The sequence below is a fragment of the Crocuta crocuta genome, unplaced genomic scaffold (genome assembly GCF_008692635.1).
Source record: "Crocuta crocuta isolate KB4526 unplaced genomic scaffold, BGI_CrCroc_1.0 scaffold9, whole genome shotgun sequence".
Classification (NCBI taxonomy): Eukaryota; Metazoa; Chordata; class Mammalia; order Carnivora; family Hyaenidae; genus Crocuta; species Crocuta crocuta.
Genome location: NW_027551567.1, coordinates 6315328 through 6339739, shown reverse-complemented (window position 1 = coordinate 6339739; position 24412 = coordinate 6315328). Strand labels below are relative to the sequence as shown.

Below are 24412 nucleotides of genomic sequence, written 5' to 3'. Positions count from 1 at the left end.
AGGCCTGGATTTTGACTCTGGATCAAAACTATGGATTCAGGTATCTGTAGCTTTCGTTAGCTTTTCTCAGAAGTCTGCAACTCTAACAATAGTAATAATATAGCTAAGATTTATTCGGTGCTTACTGTGTATGTTCTAAGTGTTTTGAGTGCTTCATGTGTATTAACTCATTTAATCTTTACAATGATCCCATGAAATAGATGCTTTTGTTACCTCTAGATCACAGAAAAGGAAACTGGTTAAGACATGTTGCTTTGGACCCTGAAAGCTTGATGTGCTATGACTCTGGGTGGGACATTTCATTTATTGCTCCATATATCATGCAGCCATCTAATCATCTGACCCCTTCTTCTTGATGTTTGATCTGTTTCTCTTCTTGGCTAAATAGTATAGCCTTTCCAAAGAAAAAATATCTGAATTAGAATATGAGTTGTTGGCCTTCTGTTCAAACTACAAACCATTCTCAGCATCCTTTTAAAGGAGGAAGTCAGAGGCAAAGACAAAATGTCCATAGTGGTGATGGCAAAGATGAGTCTTTGGGTCCAAAAAGAGAACAAAATACAACTATTGCACAATTCAAGAGGAAGCTCAGACAGCCCCCGCTCCCCCCACCCCTTTATGAAACAAGGTAATCTTGCACGTGTTAGAACCTGAGTCTGGATTGTATGACGTGGGTAGAGGTTGAGAAAATAGAAGCTAGTTGTGGAGGTTGTATATCATAATGGTTAAAAGTATAGATTTTTGAGAAAGACCCAGAATCTTTTCCCAATTTCTATGACATTCTCGGAGTCTCATTTTTCTCAGGTGTAAGTGAGAATAACAGTACCCCTTTTATAGGGCTGTTCATAGGATTAAATGAGATAGTATTTCTCTTAGCACAGTCTTGATATATGGTACACACTCACTGTGTTACTTGCCCTTAGGCTTTTATTCAGACCTCATGTTTTGTTGTGGGATTGTTGTACGAAGTTAGCACAGCGTGTGGTACAGAATATGCACTCAATATATGATAGCTAATATTATTTCCACTAACACTAGTAAATAAATATTTGAGAACCTACCATGTGCTGGAGATGTGGTCTGTTTCCAAGGCGGTTAGTCTAATAGGCTGTGCAGACTAACAAATAGTTATAAATGTCATAAGTATTATAAGAGTATGTTACGACCACAAAGGGTTGAGGTCAGAGAACGCTTCTGGAGGAAATAATATCTGTGGAAGAGACGGAGGGAATTGATCCAGGCAGAGGAGCAGGTATTTCATACCAATCAAGGAATCCGTTCCCATTTAGCTAAAGCATGTAATAGGAAGGAGCAGTAACTAAAACTCAGAGCTAGTGAGGTGTATTATGACCAGATATGAAGGGCCTGGTAAACCAGGGAATTTAGAGACATTATTTATTGTAGAGTAGTGTGGAGAGCCACTGAAGGAGGGAAGGCCCGTGATTAGATTTGCTTAACTACCCAGTAGATTATGGAATCCACATAGACAAGAGAGATAAGTGATTTTGGTTTGGGATGGGAAAGATCATATTCTCATACTTTACTTCATTTATTGGGACTAAGAGACCTAGAGTGTTTCAGCGATGGTAAGATTGAGATGATGTAGTTGGTAGCAAGGAATGTAAAATTGCAGTTGGGTCACAGACCTATTAGCTTGGTTATTTTGGGGTACATGAGTGCCCACAATAGGTAGGATTCCAGAAAGTGAAGTTTATAAATATCTTAGTCTGTTAAGTCTGTTATAAATTTTATAAGGTGGTTTATAAACAACAGAAATTTATTTCTCACAGTTTTGGAGGCTGGAAATTCTAAGATCAGTGCACCAACAACATCAGTGTCTGGTGAAGGCCTGCTTCCTGGTTCATAGCCATCTTTTCCCCACCTCCTCACATGTCAGAAAGGATGAGAGAACCCTTGAAGTCTTTTTAATAAGGGCATTAATACCATTCATGAAGGCTCCACTTTGATGACCAATCACCTGCCAGAGGCCCTACTTCCTTAATATCACATTGGAGGTTAGGATTTCAATATAGGAATTTGGAGAAGCACAAACATTCAGTGTATAGCAATATACTTCCTTGAGTGTGCCTTCTTTTACATTAAACATTTCTCTGTTACTGTGTAACAAACTAGTTATATAAGTTTAGACAGTAGCTTAATTCCATGTAACAAAGCCAAAACTGAAACTTGTTTTCTGACTCCAGGTGAAATATTATTGTTTTACTAGATACCATTCTCATGAATGTTTGTGTGACAACAGTTTCTTTTTTTAACTAATTTTTAATTTTTTAATTAATTAATTTTAAAATTTATATCCAAGTTAGTATATAGTGCAACACTGATTTCAGGAATAGATTCCTTAATGCCCCTTACCCATTTAACCCATCCCTCCTCCCACAACCCCTCCTGTAACCCTCTGTGGTTTTTTTTTTTTTTGCTTCCCTTCATTATGTGTATTTGTTTTGTATCTTAAATTTCTTATATGAGTGAAGTCAAATGATATTTGACTTTCTCTAATTTTACTTAGCATAATACCCTCTAGTTCCATCCATATTCTTGCAAATAGCAAGATTTCATTCTTTTTGATTGCCAAGTAATACTCCATTGTGTATATATACCACATCTTTATCCATTCATCTGTCGATGGACATTTGGGGCCTTTTCATACTTTGACTGTTGTCGATAGCACTGCTATAAACATTGGGATGCATGTGCCCCTTTCAAACAGCACACCTGTATCCCTTGGATAAATACCTAGTAGTGCAGTTGCTGGGTCCTAGGGTAGTTCTGTTTTCAGTTTTTTGAGGAACCTCCATACTGTTTCCAGAGTGGCTGCACCAGTTTGCATTCCCACCAGAAGTGCAAAAAGAGATCCTCTTTCTCTGCATCCTTCCCAACATCTGTTGTTGCCTGAGTTGTTAACATTAGCCATTTGGACAGGGGTGAGGTGGTATCTCATTGTGGTTTTGATTTCTATTTCCCTGATGATGAGTGATGTTGAGCATTTTTTCATGTGTCAGTTGGCCATCTGGATGTCTTCTTTGGAGAAGTGTCTATTCATGTCTTTTGCCCATTTCTTCACTGGATTATTTGCTTTTCAGGTGTTGGGTTTGATAAGTTCTTTATAGATATCGGATACTAACCCTTTATGTGATATGTCATTTGAAAATATCTTCTCCTATTCTGTTGGTTGTCTTTTAGTTTTCCTGATGGTTTCCTTCACTGTCCAGAAGCTTTTTATTTTGGTGAGGTCCCAGTAGTTCATTTTTGCTTTTGTTTCCCTTGCCTGAGGAGACATGCTGCAGTTGAGTATGTGACAGAGTTTCTAAGCTCTACCTCATAGCCCAGGTGTTTTATATTCTTCTACTTATAATTGTAATATACCAGAGATGATCTTGACAACCACCTAAATCTGTAAAAAAAAAAAAAGTAGAATTCTTAGATTTGAATTTTCTTATCATTTTGAATGAGGCTAAGAGTAAGGAAGAAGCCTTAAGAGAAGTAGCAGGGAGGGGAGGGGAAAGCAGGTAACTCGAAAAAGCCAAATTGAATTCTTCCCTTTTCCTTTTTTCAGGTCCCTCTAAAACAGGGCAGAAGTCTTATGGATTGGATTCGACTCACTAAAAGTGGAAAGGATCTAACAGGATTAAAAGGCAGGTTAATTGAAGTAACTGAAGAAGAACTTAAAAAGCACAACAAAAAACACGATTGTTGGATATGCATAAGAGGTATGTGGGATTTATTATGTACTGCAAAAAGCGTTTTTTTTAATTGACAGTTATGGTTTATTAATGGATCATGAAATTAATTTAGTGGGTAGCCACCATTTCCTCTTTTTTAAAAAATAATTTATTTTTTGATTTACATCCAAATTAATTAGCATGTAGTATATCCATGATTTCAGGAATAGATTCCTTAATGCCCCTTACCAATTTAACCCATCACCCCTCCCACAATCCCTCCAGTAACCCTCTGCTTGTTCTCCATATTTAAGAGTCTCTATGTTTTGTCCCCCTCTGTTTTTATATTATTTTTACTTCTCTTCCCTTATATTCATCTGTTATGTATCTTAAAGTCCTCATATGAGTGAAGTCCTATGATAATTTGTCTTTCTCTGACTAACTAATTTCACTTAGTGTAATACCCTCTAGTTTCATCCATGTAGTTGCAAATGGCAAGATTTCATTCTTTTTGATTACTGAGTAGTATTCCATTGTGTATATATACCACATTTTCTTTATCCATTCATCTGTCGATGGACCTTTGGGCTCTTTCCGTACTTTGGCTATTGTTGATAGTGCTTCAATAAACATTGGGGTGCATGTGTTCCTTTGAAACAGCACATCTGTATCCCTTGGATAAATACCTAGTAGTGCAGTTGCTAGGTCCTAGCAACTAAGTACCTAGCGACTAAGTACCCTAGGTCCTAGGGTAGTTCTATTTTCAGTTTTTTGAGGAACCTCCATACTGTTTCCAGAGTGGCTGCACCAGTTTGCATTCCCACCAGAAGTGCAAAAAGACATCCTCTTTCTCTGCATCCTTCCCAACATCTGTTGTTGCCTGAGTTGTTAACATTAGCCATTTGGACAGGGGTGAGGTGGTATCTCATTGTGGTTTTGATTTCTATTTCCCTGATGATGAGTGATGTTGAGCATTTTTTCATGTGTCAGTTGGCCATCTGGATGTCTTCTTTGGAGAAGTGTCTATTCATGTCTTTTGCCCATTTCTTCACTGGATTATTTGTTTTTTGGGTGTTGGGTTTGATAAGTTCTTTACAGATATTGGATACTAACCCTTTATGTGATATGTCATTTGAAAATATCTTCTCCTATTGGGTTGGTTGCCTTTTAGTTTTGCTGTTTGTTTCCTTTGCTGTGCAGAAGTGTTTTATTTTGGTGAGGTCCCAGTAGTTCATTTTTGCTTTTGTTTCCCTTGCCTGTGGAGAAATGTTGAATAAGTTGCTGTGGCCAATGTCAAAGAGGTTGTTGCCTGCTTTTTCCTCTAGGATCTTGATGGCTTCCTGTCTTACATTTAGGTCTTTCATCCATTTTGAGTTTATTTTTGTGTATGGTGTAAGAAAGTGATACAGGTTCATTTTCTGCATGTCACTGTCGAGTTTTCCCAGTGAAAACTTACTGAAGAGACTGTCTTTAATCCATTGGATATTTATTCCTGCTTTGTCAAAGGTGAGTTGGCCATACATTTGTGGGTCCATTTCTGGGTTCTCTATTCTGTTCCATTGATCTGTTTGTTTTTGTGCCAGTACCATACTGTCTTGATGATTATAGCTTTGTGATACAGCTTGTAGTCTGGGATTGTGATGCTTCCTGCTTTGGTTTTCTTTTTCAAGATTGTTTTGGCTATTCAAGGTCTTTTCTGGTTCCATACAAATTTTAGGTTTGTTCTAGCTCTGTGAAGAATGTACTGCAAAAAGTTTTGGGTAGGCTTTCCAGTTGAGTGCCAAATGACCTCATGGTCCTGTTATTTGGTGTTATGATTCACAATTAGAGAACAAAACTGTACCTTACACTGGGCTTTAAAATATATAATTCTGAATTTGCAGAGTATTTGTTAGATAACTGTTTACATGGCAAACCTGTACTATACTCCCTTTGAAAGAAAACAAGTGTCTGTGGACAATTTATTGGGTAACACTCTCGTTTATATATAATAATGTCCTGCCTTAGTGTCTTGTAACAGAATCTTTTCTTTTGTAAGGTCTTTTTTTAAATATTTATTTATTTTTGTGGTAGACACAAGTGGGGGAGGGGCAGAGAGAGAGTGAGGGAGACACAGCATCGGAAGCAGGCCCCAGGCTCCCAGCTGTCAGCAGAGTCCCAACATGGGAATTGCACTCATGAACCACGAGATCATGACCTGAGCCAAAGTCAGAGCTTAACCAATTGAGGCATCCAGGTACCCCGTAACAGAATCTTTTTGAATGAGAGAAATTGTTCTGCGAGAAGAAAATGTCTCTGAGAATTGAAAGTGAGTCAGAAGGCCTGTGTTTAAACCAAATCTTAAGTTCTCACCTGAAGCAATTTTTATTATTTATGTTTCTTAGCAATATTATTTATCTGATTTTTCTAGCCTGTAACAAGTTAATTGTTTTAATATTTATTTTTGAGAGACAGAGAGACAGAACATGAGCGGAGGAGGGACAGAAAGAGAGGGAGACACAGAATCCAAAGCAAGTTCCAGGCTCTGAGCTGTCAGCACAGAGCCCAGTGTGGGGCTCAGATTCATGAACTGTGAGATCATGACCTGGGCCAAAGTTGGATGCTTAACTGATGGAGCCACCCAGGTGCCCCTAGCCCATAGGAATTAGAGAAGTGCCAAACCAGAAATGAGTGGATTGGAGAGAGTGAGCAGAAATAGAAAAGTGGAACTAAGAAAAGCAGACCTCATGGTAACAATGACCTGGCATCTTGGAGGGGAATAAAAGTAATAAAGGGCGTGGAAATGTACAGTGGGCCTCCGTAGCGATGTCACTGAGTCATGTAGACATGGTTAAATATGCACACTACCCTCAGTTTAAAGTGTCATTTAGTCATTCAATGCTGTTACACAATTGTGATTTTATCACTGTGTAATTATGGTATGTTGTCAGTTAACCTGATCACTGTAACCTGTATGAGAGAGAGACCATATCATGTCAGTCATTCCGTTCATTCCTTGGTGCCTGGCACATAGAGGACATCGATGTATGTTTGTTGAACAAATGTGCTTAACATTGTTAAGAAGTCCTGTTTACTTAAAGAAGTGCATGGTTGTCATGGTTGCTGATGTGATCAATGGAAAGATACCAATAGGCACTGTTAGTTTGCTAGGGATGCCCAAACAGAGGTGCACAAACTTGGCAGCCTAAACCACAGAAAATTATTGTCTCACAGTTCTGGAGGCAAAAGTCTGAGATCAAAGTGCCTTTTGAGGGCTGTGAAAAAGAATCTGTTTCATGCCTCTCACCTAGCTTGTGCTGGTTTGCTGCCAATCTCTGAAGCTGCTTGGCTTGTAGAAGCATCACCCCAGTCTGCCTTCAGCTTCACGTTGCATTCTCCCTGTGTACTTGTCCGTGTCCAAATTTCCTGTTTGAATAAGGACACCAGTCATGTTAGATTGAGGCCCTACCCTACTCTAGAATGACCTCCTCTGTTATATCCACATTGACCCTGTATCCAAATAGGGTCACTTTCTGAAATACTGGAGGGTAGGCCTTCAGCATGTGAATTGGGGCTATACACACTTCAGCCCGTAACAGACATAATTAGTGAAAGTTTTTTCAGTGACAGAGAGGATGGACTCTTCTGGCAGGTGATGATGACATAGCTTGTTCTGAGACAGAAGAGCAGCTGCTCAACTCCCCAGAGTTTCTGAGGGCAGTATAACTGTGGGTAGTACCCACAGGCTGGAATGAGGATTCTGTCAGATGCAAAAAATTCCTTTTGCCCTTTTAGAGGGTTTTTAATACCCTCTTTGCTCTTCTTCATGTGGCCTATGTGTTTTAGCAGGTGTAAGCATCTGGCACAGTATGACCGCCCCCCTCTGCCTGAGTGTTCTCTGCCAGACTGGGTGAAGTGGGGCTTGCTGTCCCAGGAGCACCTCTCAGTTGGTCCAGGCTGCAGGCACATAGTTACTGCTCCCAGTTATGTATCTCCTGTAAGAATTGAATGTATGTATGGTACCTCTTCTGGTAAGGTTGTTGGTTTGAGGATAAATTTAAAGTTTCTATTGGAGAATGTGTTCTACTCTACTAACAATAAGGCTTTTTCCCCCCTTTGCAAAAAGTAAAGTGTGTCTTCTTTTTTCCTTCTTGACAAGTTCTGTTTATGTTATCAAGAAACACTCAATTTAGGCCCTGCTCTTTGAGCTTTCTCTCTAGTAGGAGAGGATAAATGACTGACTGACTGTTAGACACATCTGAGTGAATGCCATAAGAAGTTCTAAAGAAAGTGACATCAGATTGGAGGGACGGAGTCGCCTGGGTTAGGAAAATCAGAAGCTGTTGAGGTAGTGATGGCCTGAAAGCTGGGGACAAGTTTTCCCCAGAAAAATGAGGAAGTGCATCTAAGTGGAGGGAAAGGCCTAAATTACAAACAAAAAAAGACTTAAGATATGTTCTGGAACTTAGGTTAAGTGTTGGAGAATTATAAGGAAGAAGACTAGAAAGGTATGCTAGGTCAGATTGTAAAGGACCTCGAAAGCCAGGTTGAGGAATGTGTTCTTAATTTAGGTGGCAGTGTGAGCTCTAGGAGGTATATGAATGTGGGGACAGTGTCATCAGAGTATGCCTCAGAAAGATTAGGCTGGTGGTGGTGAATTAAATGGGACAAAAAGCATTCCACTCGTTACAGAAGTTCAGGTGGTAATAGGTGAACCAGAGTGTGACAAAAACCATGGAAAGTAGGATGAATGCAAGACAAACAGGTTACTTGGTAATTTCTAAGACAGTCCTAAATTACAGTAAGCACGTGACTAAGTGTAGTCACCTTTTTCTCTTTAGCTGCTCTAATTAAAAATATTAATAATACTTTCTGAAAAGGGGAATATTTGCCAAATTTAGCTTTGAAGGTCAGAGATGATGTTTAGGCCCAGTTTTTAATCAAAACTATACCATAGGGAAACATCGTATCATGGTATCATTTCTCCCCCATGTTAAAATATTCAATTCTTTACTTGTCTGACAATTGTCTCATTTTTAATTCTGTTCAAACTTTAGCTGATTGGGTTAAGGGAGACACAATTAGTCTTTTTAAGAAATTTTAGAAAATATACACTTTGGTATGAGTTTTTATGGCTAATATTATGGAGATTATTTTCCTTTTTGAGTATATATCAGTATTTTTGCACACATTCAGGTTTGTTGAATCCAATCACATTCCTAGAAATGATGGTGTAAAAAGAGCACTTGGCTGGCAACAGACTAAAGCGTGAACTAAAATGTGAGCTCTGGCCTAAAACGTAAGACAGTATATGAAGTTTCCAATTTGTTCACTTAATAATCATTTTCTGTGAAGTGTGTAATTATTGTAATGCACTAGGAGGTAATTGGAATGTTGAAGGAATGGATAAGAGAGACAATGCTTTTTAAAAAATCTTGTTGAATTTACATTAATGCGGACTTTTGTAGTTTTCCTCATTATTGCTGTTTCTCTCTCAAGAACTAAAGGTGATTTACAAACAAGTGAAACTTTGAGCAAACATCTAAATCACTCATCTGTGAGAGTTCCATCAGACTTTGTTTTCCCTGTAGTATATTTTATTGTAGTATGTACTCAGTGTATGTAGTGATGTATTAAGTCATGAAATCATTTTTTGGCAGCATGATATACAGCCTTTAATTATAGTAAGAGTGAGGGTGAGTGTGGCCTGATACTCAGTAATAGTCATTTGAATGACTAGTATTTGGAAAAAGTTGATTAGGCTAAGTAGACTGGCCATTGTGTTACAAACTTGGAGGAGTAAGTTGTTCATAAGAGATTTAATGGATTTCATTTACAACTTAGAAATAAACATGCTTTGATTTCTCCTAATGCTGATTATCATATGCCAGTAAATTGAAGAGGCCTACTTGAGACCACTGTACAAGTGACTTTGGGGATCCCTGGATGGCTCATTCAGTTAAGTGTTCACCTCCTGATTTCAGCTCAGGTCATGATCTAGTGGTTTGTGAATCAACCCCTGCATTGGGCTCTGCACTAACAATGTGAAGCCTGCCTGGGATTCTCTGTCTCCCACTCTCTCCACCCCTTCCCTGCTCGTGCTCTTTTTCTCTCTCAAAATAAATAAATAAACATGAAAAAAAAAAGTGACTTAGAATGGTTCTGTGTTTTTCATGTTTCATTACTAATTAGAAAATCTTGGCAAATGGATTCCAAGAAGTAGTATTCGGTCCTATTGTATTTCTAGTCCAGCTTTCTAGATTTCTAGATACATTTACAGTAAACCTTTTTAAAATTTACCTGTGGGATGGTAGTGTAGATTTTTGTGAGTACAGTCATTCCTCATTATTCATAATTTCAAATTTGCAAATTTGCCTACTCACTGCAGTTGCTTTGTAACCCTAGAAATCTATGCTCACCGCGCTTTCATAGTCATTTGCAGACCTGCACAGTGCAGGGAAAACTTTGTGGCCCTAGCATATGTTCCTTCTTGAGGCCCAACAAGGCGATGCTCTGCCTTCTTATTTCTGCTCTCATATGGTAAAGATACGTCTTTTTTGAGGTCTGTTTAGTGCCATATTGTTCATATATTGTGCTTTGTTGGTGTGTTTTGGTTTAAAACACCCCCCACGGATTGTGCTGAAGACTGCAATTTGCCTTACAGAGAAAATACCTGTGTTAGATAAACTTCGTTCTGGCATGAGTGACAGTGCTGTTGGCTGTGAGTTGAATGTTTAGCAATACATATTGAATAAGGTGTCTTTAAACAGAAGTACACTTTAAGCACAGTTATGTACTGATTATTTGACAAAAATGTGACCAGAGGCTTGGAAGAACCTAACACTGCCTTTTCCCCAAGGAGCATTGGTTCAGTGTTTGCTAATTCATTGCTCACGGTGACTTTGTAGAACATAACTGCCGAGAAGAAAGAGAATTGACTAGGCTATTTTGTATTTATACTCCAGAAATAATAAAGTATGCTTTATTCTTTTTGGGTTAGATTTAAATCCACGAAGAACAGAGCTGATTTTTCCAACAGTAGGCTCTTTTCTTTAGGTTTCCATAGCTCCTTGCTTCACTGTTATTTTGAGAAACTGCAGTAGTATTTGTCTCTAGCAGAGAAACCATGTTTTCCCTAAGAACAGTTTTTCAAATTTGGAACTAATTTTTTAATTTATAATGGAATGCATTATCACAGTCATACTGAGTGTATCTAAACGATAACATGTTGTTATTACAGTTAGCTCAGCTATGCTGTACACGGTCTGCTTTGTGTACTGTCCTCGTTACTACTCGACGGCAGGTTCTGAATGCCTGTCTTCTGCTATCACTTGCTTGTTTAGGAAATAGAAATCAACATTTTTTACAGCTACATTTCCCCTTACTTATCTCTTTTTTTTCTTATCTTTTTTTAAAAATATAATTTATTTGCAACTTGGCTAACATACCATGTATACAGTGTGCTCTTGGTTTTGGGGGTAGATGCCCATGATTCATCGCTTATGTAAAACACCCAGTGCTCATCCCAACAAGTGCCCTCCTCCATGTCCATCACCCTTTTCCCTTCCCCTACAAACCCCAGCCCCCCATCAACCCTCAGTTTGTTCTCTGTATTTAAGAGTCTCTTATGGTTTGCTTCCCTCTCTGTTTGTAACTATTTTTTTCCCCTTTCCTACCCCATGGTCTTCTGTTAAGTTTCTCAAGTTCCACATAAGAGTGAAAACATGGTATCTGTCTTTCTCTGACTGACTTATTTCACTTAGCATAATGCCCTCCAGTTCCAACCACATTGTTGCAAATGGCAGGATTTCATTCTTTCTCATTGCCTATATATCCCATTATATATATAAACCACATCTTCTTTATTCATTCATCAGTTGATGGACATTTGGACTCTTTCCATAATTCAGCTATTGTTGAAAGTGCTGCTATAAACACTGGGGTACATGTGCCTTTATGAATCAGCACTCCTGTATCCTTTGGATAAATTCCTAGTAGTGCTATTGCTAGGCTGTAGGATAGTTCTATTTTTAAGTTTTTGAGGAACCTCCACACTGTTTTCCAGAGTGGCTGCACCAAGTTATATTCCCACTAACAGTGTAAGACGGTTCCTGTTTCTCCACATCCTTGCCAGCATCTGTTGTTTGCTAAGTTGTTAATTTTAGCATTCTGAAAGGTGTGAGGTGGTATCTCAGTGTGGTTTTGATATGTATTTCCCTGATGATGAGTAATGTTGAGCATTTTTTCATGTGTCAGTTGGCCATCTAGATGTCTTCTTTGGAAAAATGTCTATTCATGTCTTCTGCCCATTTCTTCACTGGATTATTTGTTTTTCAGGTGTTGGGTTTGATAAGTTCTTTATAGATTTTGAATACTAACCCTTTATGTGATGTGTCATTTGCAAATATCTTTTCCCATTCCGTCGGTTGCCTTTTAGTTTTGCTGATTGTTTCCTTCTCTCTTTTTATTTTGATGAGGTCCCAATAGTTCATTTTTGCTTTTATTTTCCTTGCCTTTGGAGACATGTCGAGCAAGAAATTGCTGCAGCCTGTTTTCTCCTCTAGGGCTTTCATCCATTTTGAGTTTATTTTTGTGTATGGTGTAAGAAAGTGGTCCAATTTTATTCTGCATGTCGCTGTCCAGTTCTCCCAACACCATTTGCTAAAGATACTTTTTTACATTGGATATTCTTTCCTGCTTTGTCAAAGATTCGTTGGCCATAGATTTCTGGGTCCAATTCTGGCTTCTCTAGTCTATTCCATTGGTCTGTGTCTGTATTTGTGCCAGTACCATACTGTCTTAATGATTACAGCTTTGTAGTGGAGGCTAAAGCCTGGGATTGTGATGCCTCCCTCTTTGGTTTTCTTTTTCAACATTACTTTGGCAATTTGGGGTCTTTTGTGGTTCCATGCAAATTTTAGGATTGTTTGTTCTAGCTTTGAGAAGAGTGCTAGTACAATTTTGATTGGGATTGCATTGAATGTGTATATTGCTTTGGGAAGTATTGACATTTTAACAATATTTATTCTTCTGATCCATGAGCATTGAATGTTTTTCCATTTATTCGTGTCTCCTTCAGTTTCTTTCATAAGTTTTCTATAATTTTTTACATCTCTGGTTACCTTTATTCCTAGATATTTTATGGCTCTTGGTGCAATTGTAAATGGGGTTGATTTCTTGATTTCTCTTTCTGTTGTTTCATTATTAATGTATAGAAATGCAACTGATTTCAGTACATGTATTTTGTATCCTGTGACTTTGCTGAATTCATGTATCAGTTTTGGTGGGTTTTTGGGGGCGTTTTTCAGGTTTTCCGGTTTTCTATGTAGAGTATCATGTCATCTGCGAAAAGTGAAAGTTTGACTTCTTCTTTGCCAATTTGGATGCCTTTTATTTCCTTTTCTTGTCTGATTGCTGAAGCTGGGACTTCCAGCACTGTGTTATACAACAGTGTTGAGAGTGGACATCCTTGTCATGTTCCTGATCTCAGGGGAAAAGCTCTCAGTTTTTCCCCATTGAGGATGATATTAGCTCTGGACTTTTCATATATCGGGCTTTTATGATGGTTAGATATGTTCCTTCTATCCCAGTTTTTTTGAGGTTTTTATTAAGAAAGGGTGCTGTATTTTGTCAAATGCTTTTTCTGTATCTGTTGACAGGATCATCTGGTTCTTATCTTTTCTTCTATTAATGGGATGTATCACGTTGATTGATTTGAGAATATTGAACGAGCCCTGCAGCCCAGGCTTGCTTATTCATTTCTAATCTGATCTGTAGATTTTTACATTCTGATACAGAGATTTCACATTTTCCACCATTAAATGCAGATAATCTCATCTGTTGATTTGATTCGTTCTATCCTACTGACATCCAGGACGTTTTGCTTTCTTTTTCTTTTTCTCCTAAATTATCAGTCTTTTCCTTTTTTTTAAAGTTTTCCTCTTTCTGTACCTCCCTTTCATTCACTAAAAATTCAAGAGGAAAAAAACTGGTGGTCTTGGGGCCTTGTCTAACCCTCAGATGTTCTGTTGGATTGCAGTGGTTTACAAAATTTAGCCAACATCTTGAAATTTTCCTTGTGAGAATGTTTTTGATTACAAATTCAGTTTTTAAAAGAGATACAGGGCTGTTCAAATTTTCTTTTGTTCTTACATCAGTTTTTGTAAGTTCTGTTTTTTTCAGTGAATTTGTTAATTTTATCTCAGTTGTTGAACATACTGTCATAAAGTCGTTTACAACATTCTCTAATTACATCATTAACATCTTTAGGTTCTATAGTGATATAGTCCAGATATTGCTAATTTTTGGCTTCTCTCTTTTCCGCTCTCAGTCTTACTGGAAGTTTACCAATTTTATTAACTTTTGGTTTTGATTTTCTTTATTGCTTGTCTGTTTAATATTTCATTGATTTCTACTCCTATCATATTTAGGAACGTGGCTGTCTTAACACTCTCTTTCCTGCAGCATTGGCATCAATACATTTATGGAGATAATTTGCAATAACTCTCATTATATTCTTGAGGAATATGTGAATTACCTGATTTCTAGGTTCTTATGTTTAAACTATTAACAATCTGCTGCCCCTTGTTTTGTATTCAACTTGAGATTGAGTCCTGGTTTAGCATTTGAGTGTTACTCACTTTAAGTGTCATATGTAAATTAGTTCATTAAGAAATTACTGTGGGGGGGCGCCTGGGTGGCTTAGTCGGTTAAGCATCCGACTTTCGCTTAGGTCATGATCTCGCGGTTCGTGGGTTCGAGCCCCGCGTCGGGCTCTGTGCTGACTGCCAGCTCAGAGCCTGGAGCCTGTTTCAGTCTGTGACTCCCTCTCTCTCTGACCCTCCCCTGCTCACGCTGTCTCTCTCTCTCCTAGAAATAAATAAAAAAAAAAAAAAAAAAAAGAAATTACTGTGGGATGCCTATTATTTAGTTCTTTTTTGTATTAGTTAACAATCATATAGGATATCCTTCTGAGACAGATTTTGTTTATAGTAACAATGGCTTTTGCTTTTTTTGTTACCTTATGTATAGTTGTCATTAATAAAAAATAGAGAAGATGGAGTCGAACTTTTCTTCTATCTTGGCTCATTCATTTAATTGGTATTTCTTGTCATACACTCTATCAGGTCCTGGGGATAACATGGAAATATAAAACAGAGATGGCTTTTAATCTTAATGGAATTTGCAGTCTGGTAGGGAACCCAAAGCATTAATTAAGTCTGACAGGTACTGTGAAGGAAAGGTACATGTGCTGTGAAGCTGACGAAGATTGAGCAGAGGTCTGAAAGATAAACTAGGGTTAACTAGGCAAAGAGGAATGGGAACAGTATTCCAGGCTTCAGGAAAAAGCATGTGCAAAGGCTCAGTGGTGTGATCATATGAGAGAGATCACGTGCACACACATTATAAGTGTTCACCATGAATATAAGGTGTTTAACATTAGTGATATTGGAAAGACACACTCTTTTCAAAGATGACATTCTTTCCAAGACATTTTCTTTCCTAAGGCTAATGTCTTTGTGCTCTTATCATTCTCATGATCTTGGGCAGTTGCCCATCTAACATTGTTTGACATCCTGAGTTCTTTGTTTTCTTTCTTCCAACAGTTTCTTCCTTTTAGTCTTCTCATGACTTTGGCTCTCTCTGACTGTGTTTCTTTCCCTAGGCTTTCTTCCTTAGCACTTGGTGTTGGACCTCCGTTAGAACATCATAGCATTTCTTTGGCCATTTAAAATATTTTCCCTATTTAAATCGAGTTTTGAGATACTGATATACTGCTTCTCCCCCAACCCCAAGCATCTGGCACAGGGCATGGCTCCTGGTTAGTGTTCAGTAAATGTACCTTGAATCGTGTGTGTACAATAAAACCTTGGATTGTGAATAACTTCTTCTGCAAGATGAGCAAACATTCCTAATAAATTTTAACATGATAAATGAACAGTGTCTTGCAATACCAGTAATATATGATGCTGAACATCACATTATCACAAGTGAGCCAGTCCTTCTTTTTCCTCTCTATCACTAAGGGATTGTGGGTGATCGTCTTCCATGCTCAGATGCTTGATCTCAGGCTGTGGTGTTTGGCGGAAATGAGTGATTTTTCAGCACATCGGAAGGTGCCCATGACTGGCACTAGTATTTTTTGTCACTTCGGAGCATCTGTGGACAGACTTTTGCTTTTCTATACAAGAGTAGGCTTAGGAATACTTTGCTTCACTCTAGGTCAGGCTGCCTGCCAGATATAGACTCTTTCCTCTGCTGCCTTATTGCTAGTTACATTAAATACAGTATATGAGAAGAGTTTATTAATACTGTACTGCAGTCAACATCCATGCAAGTGTATACAATGGCCCCCATGCAGGAAAAGGTTGAAAAGACAGTAAGAAGAAGGAGGAAGTTTATGAAAGAAGGAGAAGATTACAGTGGAAGTTAAGGAGGAAATCATCAAGAAGTAAGAATAAGATCTGCAAGTGGCCGAAATTGCAAGATTTTATACCAAGTGTACATCTGCATCTTGTCTGCAGAGGAGGAGGAGAAAAGGGTGGAGGAATCCCTCACTTCAAATGAAATTAGGGAGATGGGTAAAATGTGGGAAACAGTGCAAAATAAGGCTGTAGCATTGTAAGCGATGAATCTGTTTAACAACAATGCAATGTCATATTCCCACAAAATCCTCAAGAGGAGGCAAAAACAAGTGTCATTGTGTAGGTTCCTTGTTAAAGTTGTATGAAAAGAAAAAGATCCCATTGAGCAATAGATAGCAGTGATTCCATTAGTGATAGTGAAAGTCGTTCTACACAATAAACTCCCGTCTCTTGACTCCCTCACACCAGCTACAATGCTTTTCAAAGGCAAGTGCAGATTAATTTGTTTATTTTTCTTTATATTTTGTGTTTTATTATTTTGTATTGTAGTATTATAATCATTTTTATATTAATATTTTTGGCTAGTGGAACGAATATTCTGAGTTTCTATTATATCTTCTGGGGAAGTTTGCTTTGATATGCAAGTGCTTTGGATTACAAGCATGTTTCTGGAACACATTATGCTCACAAATCAAGGTTTTACTGTATTTTGATATGTTTTAAGCCACATTCTGGTTTTAATTATTTCACAGAATAGTAACCAGTTGAGAAACTTGATATTTGATGTTTCCAGATTATTGGCCCCTGGAGTTCCTTAATCAGTTTGAAGCTGTGTTATTTCTGGATAGTTTTCTTACATAGATTCATTGTTCATTATAAGCCCCATTTAAAAATCTGTTAGTATCTCCATTAGACTCCTTTTAATAGTTTCTATCTCTGTGATGAAATTTCTCCTCCATTAAATGTCATTCACATTTTCTATTAGATTTTTTAAGATGTTAATTCTAGTTATTTTCACATCCTTGTGTAATAGTGCCAACATATGCACCATCTTAGGTCTGGTTGTGTTGTTGTTTTTCTCTTTTGACAATGGGTTCTTTGTCCTTTTTTTTTTTTCAAGGTGACTTTTAATGTTTGATTGAATGTCACACATTGCATATTGGTGAACAGTAGAACCCGAGGTGTTTACACTTAGAAACAGGTACGCTTTTACTGGCAGACGATTAGATTGAGTCAGTCGAGGTAGTAGTTGAGCCGGTTCGGAGGTTTATTGTTGCTATTGTTACCATCAGTGTACCACAGACTTCAAGTTCCTCCAGTAGTGAGTTACTGCTAACTTGCTTTTAGTGTGCAGGCTGCAGCGTTGGAGGATTTTCTCGTTGTCTGTTCCACTCTCAGCTGACTGCTTGCCTTATATACCCATATAGGGTCTCCTTCTACACCCTTGCTCCTCTCCAGTGGCGGACTTCTCTTGCTTTTTATGTGGTGCAAGACTTGTGGAAGCAGAAGAGATTTTGCAATCTCTTTTTTTGCAATCTTCCCTGTTTCACCCTCAGTCTTAGGCAGGTCCTGTGCATCTGCTCCAGAGGCTGACCTTTCTCAGTGCTTCTGTCACTTCCCCAGTGGAGATATCCTCTGCCTCCTACGCAGTGCAGGATCTAGAATGCAGGCACATTTTCCGCCTCTCCCCCACCCCCTTCCTCACAGCTGAGCTTTGCCTTGTATCTGGAGGGAAAGAGGAGGGCAGGGCAGAGGATGTAGGTTGGGAGCAATTTCCCTGTCTTTCTTCCAGTGCTAGAAGACCTCTATTTTGTATCAGCACAGAATCTAGGCATGAGTGGGTTTTCTGTCCTTCCTCCAATGTTTTTCTTGAATTTGCCTAGTGTCAGACCAGAGTAAAGGAGGAGGTGTGTTTCCTTCCCTTTCCAGCAGTAGCTAACTTTTGCCTGGTATCAGTGCAGGCACTCAAAAGTGAGAGGCTTTACTGTACCTTCCCAGCAATAGGCAACTTCTGCTGTGTGTCAGGATTCAATCTGAGGCATGGGTGAATTTCTCACTTCTTCCCCACCAGTAGCTGATAATCACCTTGTATTCATGCAGTCCGACAATGTAGATGGACTTTTCTTGGTACTTCTGCTCTACCCTCAAATGTTAGAGCAGGCACTGTGCACTGGTACCAGCAATACCCTTTCTTAGCTCTGCTCATGCTACTCAAGAGCATCTCAGGGGGTGGAGACTATGAAAAAGAAATTTGTGAGTGGGTACAGGATCTTCTGTGTCCGAGGCCCTCAGGTTTTAAATTGGCATTAGTGCACATTTGACCGTTAAAGAGTTTGTTAAAATTTCACAACGTCTCTTTTTTCCGTGCTTTGTCCAAAATGAAACAATTCATGTGTCCCCTCTCCTCTAAGAGGCTTGTCATTCTGGTTTTATATCAGTGGTTGACTTATGACCTCACTTCCCTGATGGGCTCAAAAACGTGTGTTTTTTCTGGATTGTCTGGCTTTTTATTTTTGTTAAGAGTAGGAACAAATTTTTCTTGTGCCTTTATACTTCTGAAGTTCATCATTATATCTTAAGTATTCTTTGCAGCTGACTTATTTTGGAAAATAAAAAATCCAAAGTACAAGGACACATTTTCTTTTTTCTTCTCTTCTCTCTCTTTTTTTCCCCAAGTAATTAATAGCAAGTCTGTCAAGCGCTGGTAGCTATCACTGGTAGAAATAAATAAATCATGGGCAGACAGGGAAATGATCTCATGGCATAGGAAAAACCCATCTTTTAGAGAGAGGGTGTCTTGCTTAATATTGACACAAATTGTAAATCCAGTTTAAGGAGATAACACATGTGGTTGTTGCTAATGATGTTTGGTCACTGTTCTCCCTTGGAGAGGTTTGTGAATTGTTTTCAAAATAGACTGTAACTGATTGCTCAGACTGTTGGCTAATTTTTAATGCTTTTGCTGATTCATTTCCTTATAGTTACATAGCAGGGCTGTTTTTCCTAATACTAATGTCACATAAAATGATCTTTGATAATTATGCCCCATTGACCTTCTGAAGTGCATAAAGGCCTTTATCACATTCTACTTATAAATTTTCCTGTGCAAACTGAGACTTTTGGGTCAGATTCTCTTAGCTGTTTTGTAGATTGGACTTAACATCATTGAAGTCGTTTGGTAGAATTAGAAGCTCAAGTTGTATTCAGCACAGTTGTTACCTGACTCTTCTCTACTTTCTGTGAAGTAGTGCCGGTCTCAATTTTCATCTTTCTTTTTTTTTTTTTAAATTGCATGCCACAGGTTGACAATTTAAGTTGCTTAGATAACCAACCTTAGTTTTAGAGACTTTCTTCAAATGTTTGGCCTTTTATTTTGAGAGGGATGAAACAGACAGCTAAATGGAAGGTCTCTGTGTGCGGACATCGGTTGGCTGCACTGGCAGGTGTCCCCAGCCTACTTTATGCAAGTCTTTCGGGGTAGAATCTTCCCCATCATCTGTAAATAAGTATTCTGAGGGCTCTTCGGGGAATGGGAGCTGCTGGGATGGTGGTGGTAGGAGGTGGATCTTAATGTTTTGACATGTACACTTTGCTTCAGGTTTTTAGTTCAAACCTCTCCCCCACTCCCAAGTATGTTTCCTTCAGTATAGCGTTTCCATGGTTCCTCCTCTCTAGAGAGCAAACTACACTTCTTGCAGGTTGGGAAGACTCCGGTCACTTGATTGTGTAGGATGGGGGAGGGGATTTAAGGCTCATACTGCTTCTTATATTGAATTTTGAGAACTTTCTGGACCCTAACTTAAGAACTGCCTGGAATCTCTGATTCTTACACTTTTGGCGGGTTCCCTTGCACACATTGGCTTTTTATAGGTTCCCCTCCAACTTACACAGGCTTTATTTTCACCTTTCTTCATTCTGCTAAGTATGGTATTGCTCATCCATTTGGCTGTCAGGCTACCAAAACTTTATTACTGTCATCTCCTCTTCTCATTTCTGTGTCTTTATGGCTTTATGTGTTATTTATCTAGTCATTTTAGAAACTTCTCAGGAGTGTGGGAGACAAATGAATGCTTTCAATCTTGAACTCCTAAAATACTCTACTGTCCACCATCTTTTAAGCCCAGTTTCTAGTTACTGTTTTTAAATACCAAGGCCACGTTTACTTTAAATTGTTACAAAATCCATTTGTTTTTCATAAATTTCTTTTCCATTTGTCTCCATTATAATTAGCAAGATAGTATTACCTAGTTTTCTAAAGTAATATGCAGAGTTGAGTTTTAAGTTACAGTTAATTGGCTCCTATTGGACTAACACTCCAGCAAACACCAACTATAAGCTCAAGACAAAATATTTTTTTAAGTAACTATTTAGAGATACTAGCAAACAACCAAAAGCATACAGAAACTAGAGGTTAGGAATTATCTATATTTAGAAGAAGGAACTACTGGGTGAGTGTCCTATTTCAGATGATATTTAACTTGAAGTCAAGCCCAAGTTGGTACTGTAAAGGAAGACTAAAATTCAGGGGAGACTCCCAATCTAACTGGCTTGAAGAACTAGATGACAAAGTTTGGGGCATCTGGAACAAATGGAAAGTGAGGGAGAAAAATCCAGAAAAAGAGAAGTCTAGAGGTATATTCACTGTCTAAATCTTGCATAGACAGACTCTGAGCATTCCAATAAGGCTAAAAACATTGAAGAGAAGTTCCAGTTTTCATTTCCCCCAGAGGGGAAACAGAGTTTGGGGTTTGAGTCCAATTAATTACCTACTAAAACAATCATTCTCTTTGGAGGGATGTAACAGAATTTAGAGTTTCTGCAACAAATTATTTACAATGGCCAGAACAGAATTCAAAATTTACAGACATGCTGAAGAGAAAAGGCAATTATTGGAGAGTGACTCAGAGATGATCCAGATGTTAAATTTAGTTCAAAAGGATTTTAAGGCACCTATTATAATTATACTGAAGAAAATAAAGGAATGCATGTATATAATGAATAAACAAATAGGAAATCTCAGCCAAGAAAAAGGTATAAAGATGTGGAAATTTAGAACTGAAAAATATAATACATGAAATATAAATTTTTACAAAATGCACTTGAAAGCAAATTAGAGGTAACAGAAGTAAGATTTAGTAAACTTGCAGATGGAGTAATAGAAGTTATATAATCTGAAAAACGGAGAGGAAAATGATTAAAAAGAATTTGAACAAAGGCTCAGGGATGTACAGGACAAAATAAAAATGCCTAATATATGTGTGGTCATAGTTCTAGAAGGAGAGGAATAGGATAATGGGGCAGAAAAATATTTGAAAACCTAATGGCCAGAAATTTCCCAAATTTGTTGAACACATGAAATTGTCAATTTAGACGCTTAGCAGATCCAAGCATAATCAATACAAACCACATTACATAGAGGCACATTATACTCAAACTGCTAAAAGCCAAAGATAAAGAGAAAATCTTGACAACAGTCAGAAAAAAACATACACATGGAAACAATAAAAATGATTTGTTGTAGGAAAACCCCCTGCAACATCAGCCCTGAATTCTGTATCCTTAAAGATACAGAATTCTTTAAGGAGAAAAAGGAAATAAAGACTTTTTCAGATAAACAAAAACTGACAACTTAGTACTAGCTGACCTACACCGTAAGGAGTTTGACAGGAAGTTCATTAGGTTGAAGGGTAATGATACCAGATGTAAGCTCAGATCTTTAGGAACTGGTAAATATGTGAGTAAAGAGGAAAAAATTTACTTTTTTCCCCTCTTAACTGTTAAAAAAAGGTAATTAATGATTAAAGCAGAAATTATAACATTCTATTGTGAGGTTACACAAAGTATAGGGAATGGAGAGTGGTAAATGGTTCTTACAGCAAATGTAAAAAGGGGCACAGTGTTAAGTAAATCGATTATAGTTAAGGACATATGCTGTATATCCCTAGAACAGTCACTTAAAAAATAATGCAAAGAGGTATAACTAAAAAGTCAGTAGATAAAATGAAATTCTAAAAAATACTTAAGTCTAAAGAAGGTGGGAAAAGAGGAACAGAGACACAGGCAGAAAACTTGGAAGAAGAAAAAGAAAATTTTAGGATAAGGATGGAGACTGATAAAATGTAGCTCTGAATCAGCCACATCAATATTCAAGTGTAAATGGACCAGTCATTTGGATTGAAAGATAGAGATTGTATGTTTATGTTTGTCAAGACCTAACTACATGATGGATATAAGGGATACACTGTTTTTTGTTTATTTTAGTGTTTCATATAATTGTATTTGTCTTTAGTTTTACATTCCTAGTCAAAACATTAGTTTCCAAAGTATCTTAGGTCAATTCCTTTCCTTTGTTTTTCTTTCCTTTTTTTTTATTGAAGTATAATTAACACACAGTGTTATATTATTTTTAGGTATATAGTATAATGATTCCACAATTCTATACATTACTCAGTGCTCATCACTGTATGGGTACTCTTAATCCTCTCTATGTATTTCATCCATCCCCCAACTTGCCTTCCTTCTGGCAACCACTAGTTTTTTCTCTGTATTTAAGAGTCACGTTTTTTGGTATCCTTTTTTGTTTGTACATTTGTTTCTTAAATTCTACATATGTCTGAAATCATATGGTACTTGTCTGGCTTATTTCACTTAACATAATATGTTCTAGGTTCATCCATTTATTGCAAATGGCAAGATCTCATTCTTTTTTTTTTTTTTTTTTTTTTTTTTTTTTTTTTTTTGTGGCTGACCAGTATACCATTGTGTATATAATATACCACGTCTTTATCCATTCATCAATCAGTGGACACTTGGGTTGCTTTCATATCTTGGCTCTTGTAAATAATGCTGTAATAAACACTGTAAAAAACAAATTAGTGTTTTTGTTTTCTTTGGATAAATTACCCAGTGGTAGAATTATAGATTCTATGGTATTTCTACTTTTAATTTTTGAGGACCCTCATACTGTTTTCCACAGTGGCTGCACCAATTTGTATTCCCACTGGCAGTGCATTGAGGGTTCCTTTTTCTCCACATCCTTGCCAACACTTATTATTTATGTTTTTTATTTTTACCCATTCTGACAGAAGTGAGTTGGTAGCTCATTGTGGATTGATTTTCATTTTTCTGATGATGAGTGATGTTGAGCATAAATTCATGTGTCTGTTGACCATTTGTATCTCTTCTTTGTAGAAATATCTGTTCAAGTGCTCTGTATAAGGGATGCATTTTAAATAGGAGACAGAAAGGTTGAAAGTAAATGCGTAGAAAAACATATACTATCTAGATAGTAAATATACTAAGGTTGGACTATGTTAAAATTATATAAAAGATATTACCAGACAAAGATAAGAAATCTTACCAGAGATAAAAACATTTCATACTGTGAAAAGAGTCAGTTGATTAGGAAGACTGTTTTTGCCTTGTAACAAAGTTTCAAAATACATGAAACAAATATTAATAGCATTGAAAGATAGAATTACAATTCATAATCATTGCTGCTTATTTTAACACCCTCTCTCAGAAGTTGCTAGAAGAAACTAGATTAATATCAGTAGATGTAAAATAAAAATAACGTGCTATTTCTTTATTGAACACAAGATGGCAAAGTAGTCACAGTACTTGCAAAAATGAATCTGTATTTGAATACTGTGACATATGCCATGATTTTACTGTGTTAACCCACCTTTTCCCTGCATTTCTTTTAGAGCCAACAAAATGAACTGTGGTGAATAGTGAAGAAAATAGAACTACCTCAGGGGCTCTGGGTGGCTGAGTTGATTACATGACCAACTCTTGATTTCAGCTCAGGTCATGATCTCATGGTTCGTGGGATAGAGCCCTGACTTAAAATTGGGAGAACTCTAAAGGCAGTTTTTAGTCTGGTTTCTCATTAGTACAGGACTTACCTCTATTAAGATCTACACACCATCATCCATCATCTACTTACCAGCTCCTACTAGTGTCTAGGAGCTCACTGCTTATTTAAAGGCTTGAGTCCAATGATCAGTTTCATTTTTATACCTAAAAACTAATGTTGGCATTTTATACAGAAAGAACTCTTTTCCATCTTGTAAATGCTGCCCCTAGTTTTTCACATATACTTTTTATATTTGTTGTAATTTCAATCCTAACTGTTACTGCTAAAGACTAAGGCATCTTAAAACAAAATATTTAACTTTATGTGTAAAAATTATAAAACCCACAACAAAACATAAAAAAAAAAAGAAAATATACCGGTTGCCTAACCTAGCTAACAGTAGTACTGTGATTGAGCATTAAATGCAGTCCTGACCTTCCTAGCAACCAAGAAAAAGAGACACTAGTAACACTGGTCACATGATCTGAACTTAAAGAGTATTAAAAAGAAACAAACAGAAAGACTCCTTA

At 37.5% G+C, this 24412-nt stretch overlaps 1 protein-coding gene across 2 annotated transcripts in view; it reads left to right on the top strand.

Annotated features, from left to right (window-relative positions):
• Positions 1 to 24412, top strand: part of CYB5R4 (cytochrome b5 reductase 4) — a 92195-nt gene that overhangs the window by 1152 nt on the left and 66631 nt on the right. For both annotated transcript variants that reach the window (XM_077750340.1, XM_077750339.1), the window contains exon 2: positions 3575 to 3728. In XM_077750340.1, the coding sequence (XP_077606466.1) occupies positions 3575 to 3728 (154 nt within the window). The remainder of the gene's footprint in view (positions 1 to 3574; positions 3729 to 24412) is intronic.